Source organism: Saccoglossus kowalevskii, chromosome 20 (genome assembly GCF_978046115.1).
Source record: "Saccoglossus kowalevskii chromosome 20, keSacKowa6.1, whole genome shotgun sequence".
Classification (NCBI taxonomy): domain Eukaryota; kingdom Metazoa; phylum Hemichordata; class Enteropneusta; family Harrimaniidae; genus Saccoglossus; species Saccoglossus kowalevskii.
The window spans coordinates 17,452,477-17,464,538 of record NC_140660.1 but is presented as its reverse complement, the minus strand read 5'-3'; the positions used below and the strand labels follow the sequence as shown (position 1 = coordinate 17,464,538).

Below are 12,062 nucleotides of genomic sequence, written 5' to 3'. Positions count from 1 at the left end.
GCTGATTTGTGTGATGAGTGATATCATCTCCCGATCCATTATAAATGACATGAAAGTGAGCCCTGTGTTTTCATTATTGATGAATGAGATCACCGATGTAGCTGTGATGAAACAACAAATTACTTATAGGAAATATCTGACATTCAGTGGTGATACTTGTGAGGTAAGTTTTTGACAATTAAATGCATCCTGATATGATAAAAATGAGCAACTAATATATAAGTGTCTCATTGAAATAAATAGAGTATAATAACACATGATTTCCTTGATTTTATTCAGGTGAAAACGGCATTCATAAATATGGATGATCTCATTAATGGAAAGGCAGAAACCATTGTAGAGAGCACAGAGAAGTTTTTTGAGAAGACAGGGCTTCGTTTTGATCAATTGTCTGGATTAGGGTCTGACGGTGCATCCGTAATGGTTGGAAAAAAAACAGGGGTAAGTTTTTGTTTTTAATTTTTAATTTAAATGTCTTTAACCAAGTATATATTTCATTTATTGTTCATTATTTTCATCTTTATTTGTTGTAGGTTTCTACCAGACTTCGAGAGAAAGGTCCTGAATTGATTAACATTCATTGCATGGCTCACAGACTGGCACTTGCCTCATCACAGACTGTCAATAAAGTGCCTTACATAAAGAAGTTGAGCAGTATTTTACAGCAGCTCTTCTATTATTATCAAAATTCTTCAGTTCGGATGGCTGGATTAACAGAAATTCAGGTAAAATAATTTATATATTTGACAAATATTTAATTTTCTTGTTTCTGTACATAAGCCTGGTAGCTTACATTGGTTTCATGTTTTCTTTTAACTCTTTGCATGATTAATCAATAATATTGTACTTTTTATTGGCGATCCAGTATTAAAACTGAAAGAGGCAAAATCTGTACGATGGCTCTCCCACCAACATGCTGTGGATTCACTAAGAAGATATCTTCCATCAGTTATCGTCAGTCTTGAGAGAGAAGCCTCAGAGCGTGGTGATGCAACCGCAGCTGGATTATCTGTGTTCATGAAACAGTACAATTTTATTGCCACCCTCTACCTACTCAGTGATGTGCTACCTCATTTGACAAAGCTGTCATTACTTTTTCAGGTAAGCTTTCAAAAAAAGTTGATGTAATTTTTCAGTCCTGTCATTTGATGCGTTATTGTGTGCTTGTCCTGAAAACTCTGTGTAACATTTGTTTTTTTTATTTCAGAGAAGATATCTTGACCTTTCATTGATAGACCCTGTTCTGTCAAGTACAATCACTATCATAAGTCAGTTGATTCAACATGAGGGAGAATATACAAGGAGTGTGGATGATGTCATTACAAACTTTGAGCCCCAGTTACATTTTTGTACCTGTTGTAAAGGCTACAAAAAAGTCACAGTTTAAAGCCAAGGTTAGTAAAACATTGTCCATATCCTTTTCCCAATAAGCTGATAACATAAATTGTCTTGGCTAACATTTTATTTAAATTTTTAAATAACTGTGGCACAACTATTTACTTAACAACTAACTGCAACCGAACAATTGTTGACTATACGTATATTGTCTTTGCATATTGCAGATATACTACCCATACATAGAAGCAGTTATTAAGAACCTAAAGGAAAGATTCCCAGACGTTAAATTGATTGATGCCTTCACCATATTTGATTCATCACTGATCACCAAATCACACGAGGATGTCATAGAAGATGCATCACAAAAGGAAAAGTTAGAGGTAGATTTTTTTTTCACTATGATAATAAACATTTTTCTGTCATGACTGAGACTCAACTGTATTTTATATGTTTGTCATGGAGTGATAAACAGCAATAAGTGCATAAACCACCCAGTGCACTGTATGTAAATTATTCAATGTAATTTTGTCTTCTTATTTAGTTAGATGCTTGCTGAGCATTACAGTATGGACACTGAAGTTTTTTTATCAGAATGGGATTTATTTAAAATTCAACTGGACAACCAATACAGGGAATTGTCTTTTGAAGAAGTATTGAAGGTCAATGTTGGAAAGCTGAGAGTGTTTTATCCAAATCTGGCAAAATTGGCTGCTGTCACTCTGGTCTTGCCATGCTCCATAGCTGGCGAGTTTAATTTGCAAGTAGGGTACACTTTAAAAGAAATAATATATTTTGTTGTAGATCAAAATATCTTTCTTTTATACTTATGTTTTTTATAATATATTTTTTGCAGACTGTGAACGAGGATTTTCAACCATGAAGAGGATTAAAACTGATGCTAGGAATCGACTCTCTGAGAAAATCCTCAATGCTCTGATGTTCATTAAATGTGAAGGTCCTCCTATTAGTGATTTAAACTTTTCCAAAGCAGCAGATGAGTTGGCCGCCATCAAAGTTCGCAGAATTACAATCAACTATAATCATGAATCATGTGATTTAACTGTAAATAAGTCTTAGGATTGCATTGTATATAAATAAAGACTGTGTTTTTTTTCAAAGTTGAATCTGTGTTGTGTTATACAGTATATTATTTCTAGGAATGTAACAAATATGCAAATTATATGCAAATTAATATGCTAATTATATGCAAATTATTATGCAAATTTGCATTTTCTAGGGAGAACACTGTAAGTCATTCAAGCTGTCAGAGCAATGCTTTCTAATTTAATCCAGGTTTACTGAGAAAATGTTCTGATTACTTTTTCCCAGTCACCGACTGATGGCGCCCCTTAGCCCGTGCTAACGACTGGCCCTCCCTGTGCGTGGACGCAATTGGGTCTAGCCGAAATGCAAATATGCTAGATAAGCCTAAATCAGCTTAAATCTTAGCCCTTACTTCGTGTAACGTGAACACAACTAATGTGAACAGTGTCACTGTGGTACCAAATATATTAAAAAATAAAAACATGCATATTAAATACTGTAAATTCCTGTTAGGTTAATATCAGAGCTACAAACATTGCATGTTTCTTGAATTAGGGAGACACTCGCTAATCATTACCAGTGTTTGAAAAACACATTCCTCTATATTGCAACCACTTTGGTTGTCATGGCAATTAAATTCAATCAATGACGATTAAAACAGTTGCTTAACACTTCTATCCACAATTCAAGTCTTGCCACAATCGCATTTTATTTTATTTTTAAATTGGTATCTCTGGGTAGTTTATTATGTACCAGTATTTGTAAAACATAATAAATTCTGGCGACAAACAACTTTTTACTTATCACCTACATTTACCACTTAGCCACCAACAATTTGAACTTGGTTGCCAATGGTAACAAGAAAAAAATAAAAATAAAAGGTTGAAATATTTTTTAAAAAATGCCTGAAAACACAATAATGCATTGTTGCCTACAAGTGGATGAATCTGGTACTCAAAACTGTAAATTTAAATTTCCTAATTTAACAAACTAATCACTGAAAAATTAAATTATTAAATTTGAAGTAAACACCAAAATCACAATAAAAATAATATACGAGTAATTAACCACAATAATAATCTTTGTAGGTACACACATGTATGTGTATAGACTGCTAAAAACAATTCCAAGTTTGAAAAATATCTAAAATTAAAAACCCAGCCAAATAGAAATGGGAGATATATATTGCAATGTTATGACCTGAGAGACAAAAAATATCACATCTGTGGTGAAAGTAAAATCAATGAGCTATACGCGAGTGAGAGAAAATCTCACAAGTCAGACAAAACAATTTACAATGAAATATCACATCAAATAGAGAGAAATATGAAAGTCATCATGACCAGTGAAAATGAGGAGTATTATTTTTTTTAAATTAACAGAGGATCAAAAATAAAATTGTCAGCTGCCTCATAATAATTTTGTCATGTTATTTATCTTTTCAAGATTTATTTTCTATCCTTTTTCTGATGTTTGGCTATTCAACTGTGTGTGAAGTATTTTGTTGATTTTGTCCTATCTTTTTATTGTACATCCCATGCTTAATTCAATAAAGATTATTATTATTAAAAACGGTAATTTATATACTTGTATACCTTGAAAGGGAAATTAATTAAATTCAGACTTTCATCATTCTTAGAACAAACAAAAGGTTTATTATTTTTATTAGCTTACTAAAATAATACAATGTAGTTGAAGGTTAGTTTGATTTGCCAGTACTTAATCCATTTTCATAATTATAAGATAACACCCTGGTTTAGGATGGATTAAAGGAATAGCTTATAAGAGTGCTTTCAACTCATGTAAATTTCATGTTAACAGCACTATTTTGCAGTTACACATAAATTACATACAAAGAGGTAAGACAGCCCGCCATATTGCAGACACATTATACCATAAATTAGATAAAATAATACTGGGTCCAAGAGGTGTTGACACCCTTAATATCGATATACGACAAACCACAGGGACTGTGGACAAACATATCTGCCCGAGTGTCATTTTTTTTCAATTTTATCCGCGGAGTTAAATTTCCCCCAAATACCATCTATAGGCTATTACTCAAAAATCACAGTGTTGTACCTTAATCCAAGGAGTACCTTATCATTGAAAACTGGATCAATATTGTTGTCAATAATTTCATTAACAACTGTCGTCTTCGCGTCATGGATTACCAGCAGCTTGTACACTACAACACCCTGCCATAATTTTGTTTTGTATGAACTTTACTCAGAAAGTATATTTTCTACCACCAAACAAGAATGCAAGACAAGAAAATAGAAAGTCCCACCAGTTCACGCAATCAATGTTCATGTGAGCATAGTTCACAAATAATTTAGGGTCCCTTTCAGAATAACGATAAGTTACTTACCAAGTTCACAGCACTATTTTGCAGTTACACATAAATTACATACAAAGATGTAAGACAGCCCGCCATATTGCAGACACATTATACCATAAATTAGATAAAATAATACTGGGTCCAAGAGGTGTTGACACCCATAATATCGATATACGACAAACCACAGGGACTGTGGACAAACATATCTGCCCGAGTGTCATTTTTTTTCAATTTTATCCGCGGAGTTAAATTTCCCCCAAATACCATCTATAGGCTATTACTCAAAAATCACAGTGTTGTACCTTAATCCAAGGAGTACCTTATCATTGAAAACTGGATCAATATTGTTGTCAATAATTTCATTAACAACTGTCGTCTTCGCGTCATGGATTACCAGCAGCTTGTACACTACAACACCCTGCCATAATTTTGTTTTGTATGAACTTTACTCAGAAAGTATATTTTCTACCACCAAACAAGAATGCAAGACAAGAAAATAGAAAGTCCCACCAGTTCACGCAATCAATGTTCATGTGAGCATAGTTCACAAATAATTTAGGGTCCCTTTCAGAATAACGATAAGTTACTTACCAAGACGCCATCATTTCAGCTAAATAATATCCCTGGTTTATCTGGCAGTCGATCCAGCGAGGCGCCAAGCACAAAGGCGTAATTTTCTTCACCTCTTTCTCCCACAGTTCCGAAGTATTCCACGCAGGTTTAGTAGTTCCAGGCAGTTTTATTACTCCATCAAAGGCAATAGGTGTTCTCATTGTCATTACTGTACTTTGTAAAACGCCTCGTATTCTTCGCCTGTTCACTTTCGATGGTTGTTTGAGCGTTCGTTGTTTCACTCCTCCAATGTAACGTCTTCAAAGATCTCAACAAAGTGGCCCTTTACACGTTCACATAATAACGCACAATACGCCATAAATTACAAAACTATGAGGTTACAAGCTTTGCCTGTGACTGAAACAATAAATTATGTAAAGTACTCATTATTAAAAATCATTCAATATTTGCATAACAGTACCACAAGAGGGCGCTATATCTCACAAACTGTACCTGTGCATACCAAAGTTGGACCTGAAGGTTGATCAATACAGTTCCATTTTCGTTTTTTGTGCAGTTGTGTGAGCAAGTAATAAGCCATTTTGATTATTTTTTTAAAGTTCAGTGTTGGAATAAAAATGAACTATAATTATTTAAATATGGCTATTCATGCATTCATGTGTACGATAAACCATGGACACAGTGTTAGTACGCCCAGGTCTGTACCTCATAGATCCATAAAAATAAAGTTTTCAACACAATATTTCATTATATTGAGTTTTTTTTTTTAAATCAAAGACTATTTCTAATTGTTTTGTTTGTTCGCCATAGAGTCCCGTGTAATAACTCCGTAATCCGCGTATAATTATATTATACCAGCATTTTAATTTCCTGCATACGTCGTTCTGATTGGATAATGAAAGCATGAGAGCCAGTCGAATTATAACACACACGAGCCAAGTAGTTAGTTTCTTTTGTTTCTTTTTATTTTTTTTATTTTCTGAAACAGTGTTTAAGATTATACATGTATTCATACACCGAACACACTCAATGGGTTTAGGTGTTATAGATTCATTTTTTTTTCGGTCCTGTGATCGGCGTAACAATACTTGTGATATCCAGCCATTTTGTGTAAATAAATGACGTCATAACTTATCGATGGTAACATGATATTCAAAACTTGGTACAGACTTCCTTATAATGATTTTTCTTTTGTTTGTTTCTTTTGATATTCTGACATATGAAAAATACGTTTTAGTATTTATAATACAAACGTGGTCCTTCGCTCATATTTATAATATAAACGTGGTCCTTCGCTCATATTTATAATATAAACGTGGTCCTTCACTCATATTTATCATATAAACGTGGTCCTTCGCTCATATTTATAATATAAACGTGGTTCTTCGCTCATATTTATAATATAAACGTGGTCCTTCGCTCATATTTATAATATAAACGTGGTCCTTCGCTCATATTTATCATATAAATGTGGTCCTTCGCTTATATTTACTAAATAATCGCGGTCCTTTGTTGATATATATAATATAATCAAGGTCCTTCGCTCATATTTATCACGTAATAATGGTCCTTCGCTCTTATATTGATCATGTAATATATTGAACAAGGTATTTTTGTAAATTTAATCGCTACCGCATAATTTGTGAACAAATACAACGTATAACAACGTTATTCGTATAAGCGGTTTATAGTCATTACACCAGTTTAAGTCCTTCGGTCATATTTATAATATAAACGTGGTCCTTCGGTCATCTTTATAATATAAACGTGGTCCTTCGGTCATATTTATAATATAAACGTGGTCCTTCGCTCATATTTATAATATAAATGTGGTCCTTCGCTTATATTTACTAAATAATCGAGGTCCTGCGCTCTTATATTTATCATGTAATATGTTTATCAAGGTATTTTTGTAAATTTAATCGCTACCGCATAATTTGTGAACAAATACAACGTATAACAACGTTATTCGTATCAGCGGTTTATAGTCATTACACCAGTTTAAGTCCTTCGGTTCTTCGATTAGGTCCTTCGGTCCTTCGCGGTCCTTCGTTTTAGTGAGTACCGCGAACCGGGGCTCGAATCCATGTACATTCACTTCCGATAAGCAGAAAAAGGCAGTATTCAGTTTCATTTGTTCGGGAAATGTTATTCTGCTTTGCGCTACCGGACAACCGTTTGTAAAATCAACCTATCTTTCTGTACTGAGAGCACAGTTAGTAACGTAGCAACCATGGAAAAAGAAACTCGAAATTCAGCAGCGAACTACACCTGCATCTCTGGATTTTTTAGCGACACTGAATGTGGTAATTTAAAACAGAAAACAGGACATGAACACCATTTCCCATCATAATGTAATTTTTACAATTCATCTTGGAATTTTTCGTAAATTTGAAACAAATCTCAATTTACTAATGGCCGATCCAGAAATTCGGTAAGAGGGGGGCGCTCCTATTGACGTGGCCGAAGTAGACCTCCGGTGGGCTGAGTTTATCAATTAATTTGCCAATTATTCTCTCTTTTTTTGCGGGCTGAGGGGGGGGGGGGGGCTGGCGTGCCTCCCTAAATCCACGCATGTTTACTATATATTTACTGCTGACAAATTTGCTAATCTAATTTGCATACTGTGCATTATTTCATGAAGGTATGAATTTGTTTTGAGTATGTCAAGTACTAGTATATCTCCGGGTTTCGCTGTTCTAATTTGTTTTGACGTTTTTATACGCCGTCGTTGGGTGATCTCGAAAGCATGGACACGTAATCTAGTGTAGTGAGGCCACGATCGGTCACCGTCTTAGTCATCTTCCTTCAATTAATCTCGGTCATAAAAGGGAATGTACCACAATACGTATCAATTGCACCCGGCGAATTTCCCATGATGCCACTGGGGTTATTTTGTTATTATCCAATGACCACCTGACAGTCCTATGAATACTGACTGTCCGCTGTACATCATGGACAGAAAAATCATTCACTTCACTCTAAATCAATAATATTATCCCAATATTTTTATAAACTTACATCATGTTACGTTGAACGTCAACAAAACAATAACAAGTACATTCATTCAAGTTATTTTCAAAATATTGTCTTGTTAACAAAAATTCTTTATTGTTGCAAACACCCTATGTAACCTACTCTTTTTTACACGGGAACAATACAGTTCATTCATTCATTCATTCATTTAGTGTAGTGAGGCCACGATCGATACTTAATATTAATAACAATAACAATATTGTCTATTCCTAGAACTCATCCACGACAGATATCCATGCTTTTCACACATCTTAGATTAATCCAATAATCTTATTTAAGAGTTCCTATGCTTTATCTTTGATGACACAGTTTAACCACAATTGTGTCATGATTATTAATGTTTTGTTCTAATTGTGTAGAATTCTAATGTGTAGAATAAAGCAGTTTTAAGTTAACGTATAATTACAATGAATCAGTATGTGCATTAGCCTGACAAGGTCGCGGGATGCCGTTCGGCCGGCGAGGGCGCTACTCACGCCTACATGTCAGGCCATATGTGCATAGACTCTAAATCTTCTCTATACGGTATATGGTATGTATTGAAAGATCTAAATATAACAAAGCGAACCGGACAAGAATAATGCACGTAATTGTATAACTCTGTCTGACTACAGTTTGGTTGATAATTTATCGAACTTAGTCGCTTGTGGCCTTTTTGGATTTACTCAAGGCTTGTTCCGTGGATGAACTGTGAATTTGTTACTAGGATATGATCTGTATTTTATGAACATATTCTACGCTCACTGAAACGTCTGACCTGGTTCAACGTAAAACAATACTCGATAATATTTCTTGTACAACTACATTCTATATTTATATAATGCGTTGTCATTGAATTAAAAATGATTTTGATTCACTCACACTCCTCTCCTCTCATTAGGATGAAGTGTCATGAATTTGTTTTCGCGTATCTGTTAACCGACTTAATTAGTTGATTATTAGCTGAATTGCTGTCTTATGTCTGTCATCGTTCAGGCCTATTTGAAGTTTTGGACGGAACTTGGCTCAGTGATTTGAAACTAATTACCAGATAACCGTCGCGATTCTGACAGTTGGTATCCATAGATATTAATGTAGTGAACGATTAATCAAAAGATATGACGTATTCAGTACTTAGTGTGATTGGCTTTATGATTGAAGGTTACGCCCTAGAGTCTTTTACTGTTTTGTAATTGGTTAGAGTTTTGAAAATGAATAAAGAGAGTTTGAGTTGGTCTTGGGGAGCACAGCACGATAGACGCAGTAGAGAGAGAGTGCAGTCCTGGGCAGTCGAGAGGGCAGTCCAGGGGCGAGCCTTGAGGCAGTCCAGTCTTGGGCGAGTCTTGGTTCAGCTTTGTGAGAGTCTTGGGGACTTTTCCCCAGGGCGCTGTGTCTTATAGAGTGCTCCAAAAGATCGACTAAGACGAGAGTTGAACCGTATTTCGTTGTGTGTGTCTTATTTGACTGTAAGCTTAAGTGACTTTCCCGATCCCGTACCTCAAGGGGACGAGATATAGAGACGAGACGAGATTCCCCCCTGACACGTGTAGAGAACCCAGAGTAGAAGAATTTCCCCCCTGATAGAAGCACAGTTCCAGTAACCGTGGATGAAAGTAGTACACGGTGGACGGTCGATTCGTCCCAAATCACATTCGTCCCAAGTTTATTCGTTGCAGAGTTTTTGTCCGAAAGTCGATTCGTGCTTAGTTTATTCGTCCAAAAGAGGTTAGTCCGGACAATGAAGTCCGAAATGAGCTGACTCTGAACACTTGCTTAAAGTAACGATTGATGATTAAAGTTGAAAATAAATATTCTTATTTGTTAAATCTGTTTCTGATTTGGAGAACGCGAATGGATATCTGATGTGAGACGATATTCTAGAAGTTATCCGGGGGCAGTTAATACATAGCTAGGTAGGGAGGTGCCCCTGAGTGTTCAAAAGTGTGACCATTTTTATACCTGGATAGTGGCAAAATCTATACCCATATTTATACCAAAATACCATTTCTGTCATCATTCCAAATAAAGTACAGTTACCGTATTTGATCTATTAGAAGAGTATATCCAATATAAGCACATGTAAGCCAACAGTTGCATTGTATATTGATTTATTAAAATATGTATTTTGAGCATAGAAACACCTCTGTCACTTACATAAGAGCATATTATTAACACATTGTTCAGGTTATTTAGGTTGTTAAATGAGAAACAACAGTTCGCTTTCTTTTTTGATCTCCTTAGGGGTCCGCTATCAGAAACCGGGGGTTGAACAAGTATACCAAATCGGAAAAATATTACCGATATTTATACCTATCTTGACCAGAAATAAGACCGATACTTATACCTAAACTCCAAAAAAACGAGACCCATTTCAGGGGCACGTCCCCAATAGGCAAGTTCTATGTATTGTCCCCCTCCCCGGGGAAGTTATACTAGTATTGCCCGGTTTTGAGGTCTGAAGGAAACAAAAATTGAAAACTGATATGAAATCGTGTGTGACGTGCTACTGAATTGCGGTTTTGAATAACCAAGAGATTTGATCGAAAACGCACATCGTGCTCCTTTACATACAGGTTATAATAAAGAACCAGATAAAACAATACCACGTCACATCATAGCAAAATTATTTCAAAGACCACAGCGAATAGATGTAACAATGAAAGCAAAAACCGCCCTGAAATAATCAGACATGTTTATCGTCGAAAACTATTGTCAAGAAGATTACCGAATAAAAGGTAACTCCTTGCAGTTATTGATAGCGCATATAAAGAGAACAAGAAGCCAAGATTTAGTAATGGACAACTGTTCATTAACGGTAAACTTTATCGCAAATATTGAATATGTAGATATTCTTGCAATTCCTTTCTAGTGAGTCCAATTATGGTGACTTAGGGAGTCACTAATTATAAAGTTGGTACTAATTTTCATGGAGTGGAATTCCCAGAAACACCGGAAAGTGGTCATGAAAACTTTCGAAACGCAATTTAAACTACAAATTGTGAAATTTATAAAAAGGATATTATCATGACTTCGCGATCGAAATACTATTTTGTATGAATTTGCGTTTTATTAAACGGGTCATTGTGTTCGCCAAGGAAAAAACGTACAAAATGATGTGTTTTTGAAAAAAAATCCACACATCCCAATAAGTATGTTTGCATATATCTGTCATGGTAAATGTATGATTTTGGATTACAATGTTATCGCTGTTTTTTTTATTTGCCTCCTGTTCCGCGGCACCACGGTTACGAAAAAACCGTAACCGTGGCGGCACTGATACGAGTATATCAACAACAGCGCCCTCTATATACCGAAATAAATACGCCCGTTTTAATTCTTTCCATGTAAACATACTCTCCCACGAACATAGTGGAAGACTGTCACCTTTACAAAAACGGTCTCCAAACGAACAAATTTTTTCGAAGGGTCAGGAAAGTCGCTAAACCTGACGACATTTGCCGTTATATCGTGCAACCAGCGATGGTCAGGTGATCACACACCTCGCTAAATTGATCACATGACATTATCACCTGATCGCTAAGACCGCTCTCTAATGGAACGAACGGCCGGAATGATTCGAGCTCGGTCTATTCGGACATGGAGGCGATGACCAAACAAATGAACCTTGGCTGGCAAAGATGTTCCGTCTCCAATCTGTTTGAAATAAAATTCTGTTTAGTTTGTTTTATCAAATATGATCTAGTTCATGTTTGTGTTCATATATTGTATTTACTGGTATTTTTTTTAATTT

The 12,062-nt window shown here is 35.3% G+C and overlaps 1 protein-coding gene across 1 annotated transcript; it reads left to right on the top strand.

Moving 5' to 3' along the window:
- On the top strand, positions 1-1,832 carry LOC146730074 (zinc finger protein 862-like). The gene is made up of 6 exons (XM_085494300.1): positions 1-163; positions 280-441; positions 534-729; positions 851-1,101; positions 1,208-1,394; positions 1,563-1,832. Exons 1-5 carry the CDS (start codon positions 14-16, stop codon positions 1,385-1,387), a joined length of 939 nt encoding a protein of 312 aa, XP_085350426.1. The 5' UTR covers positions 1-13; the 3' UTR covers positions 1,388-1,394; positions 1,563-1,832.
- Positions 1,833-12,062: the final 10,230 nt, after the last annotated feature.

What these genes read in the sequence shown, in the direction of transcription:
- LOC146730074 (XM_085494300.1), top strand. Translation starts at nt 14, where the DNA reads ATGAGTGATATCATCTCCCGATCCATTATAAATGACATGAAAGTGAGC. An exon ending in TGGTTGGAAAAAAAACAGGG is followed by an intron (nt 442 to 533) that starts GTAAGTTTTTGT and finishes TATTTGTTGTAG; the next exon opens with GTTTCTACCAGACTTCGAGA. An exon ending in AGCTGTCATTACTTTTTCAG is followed by an intron (nt 1,102 to 1,207) that starts GTAAGCTTTCAA and finishes TTTTTATTTCAG; the next exon opens with AGAAGATATCTTGACCTTTC.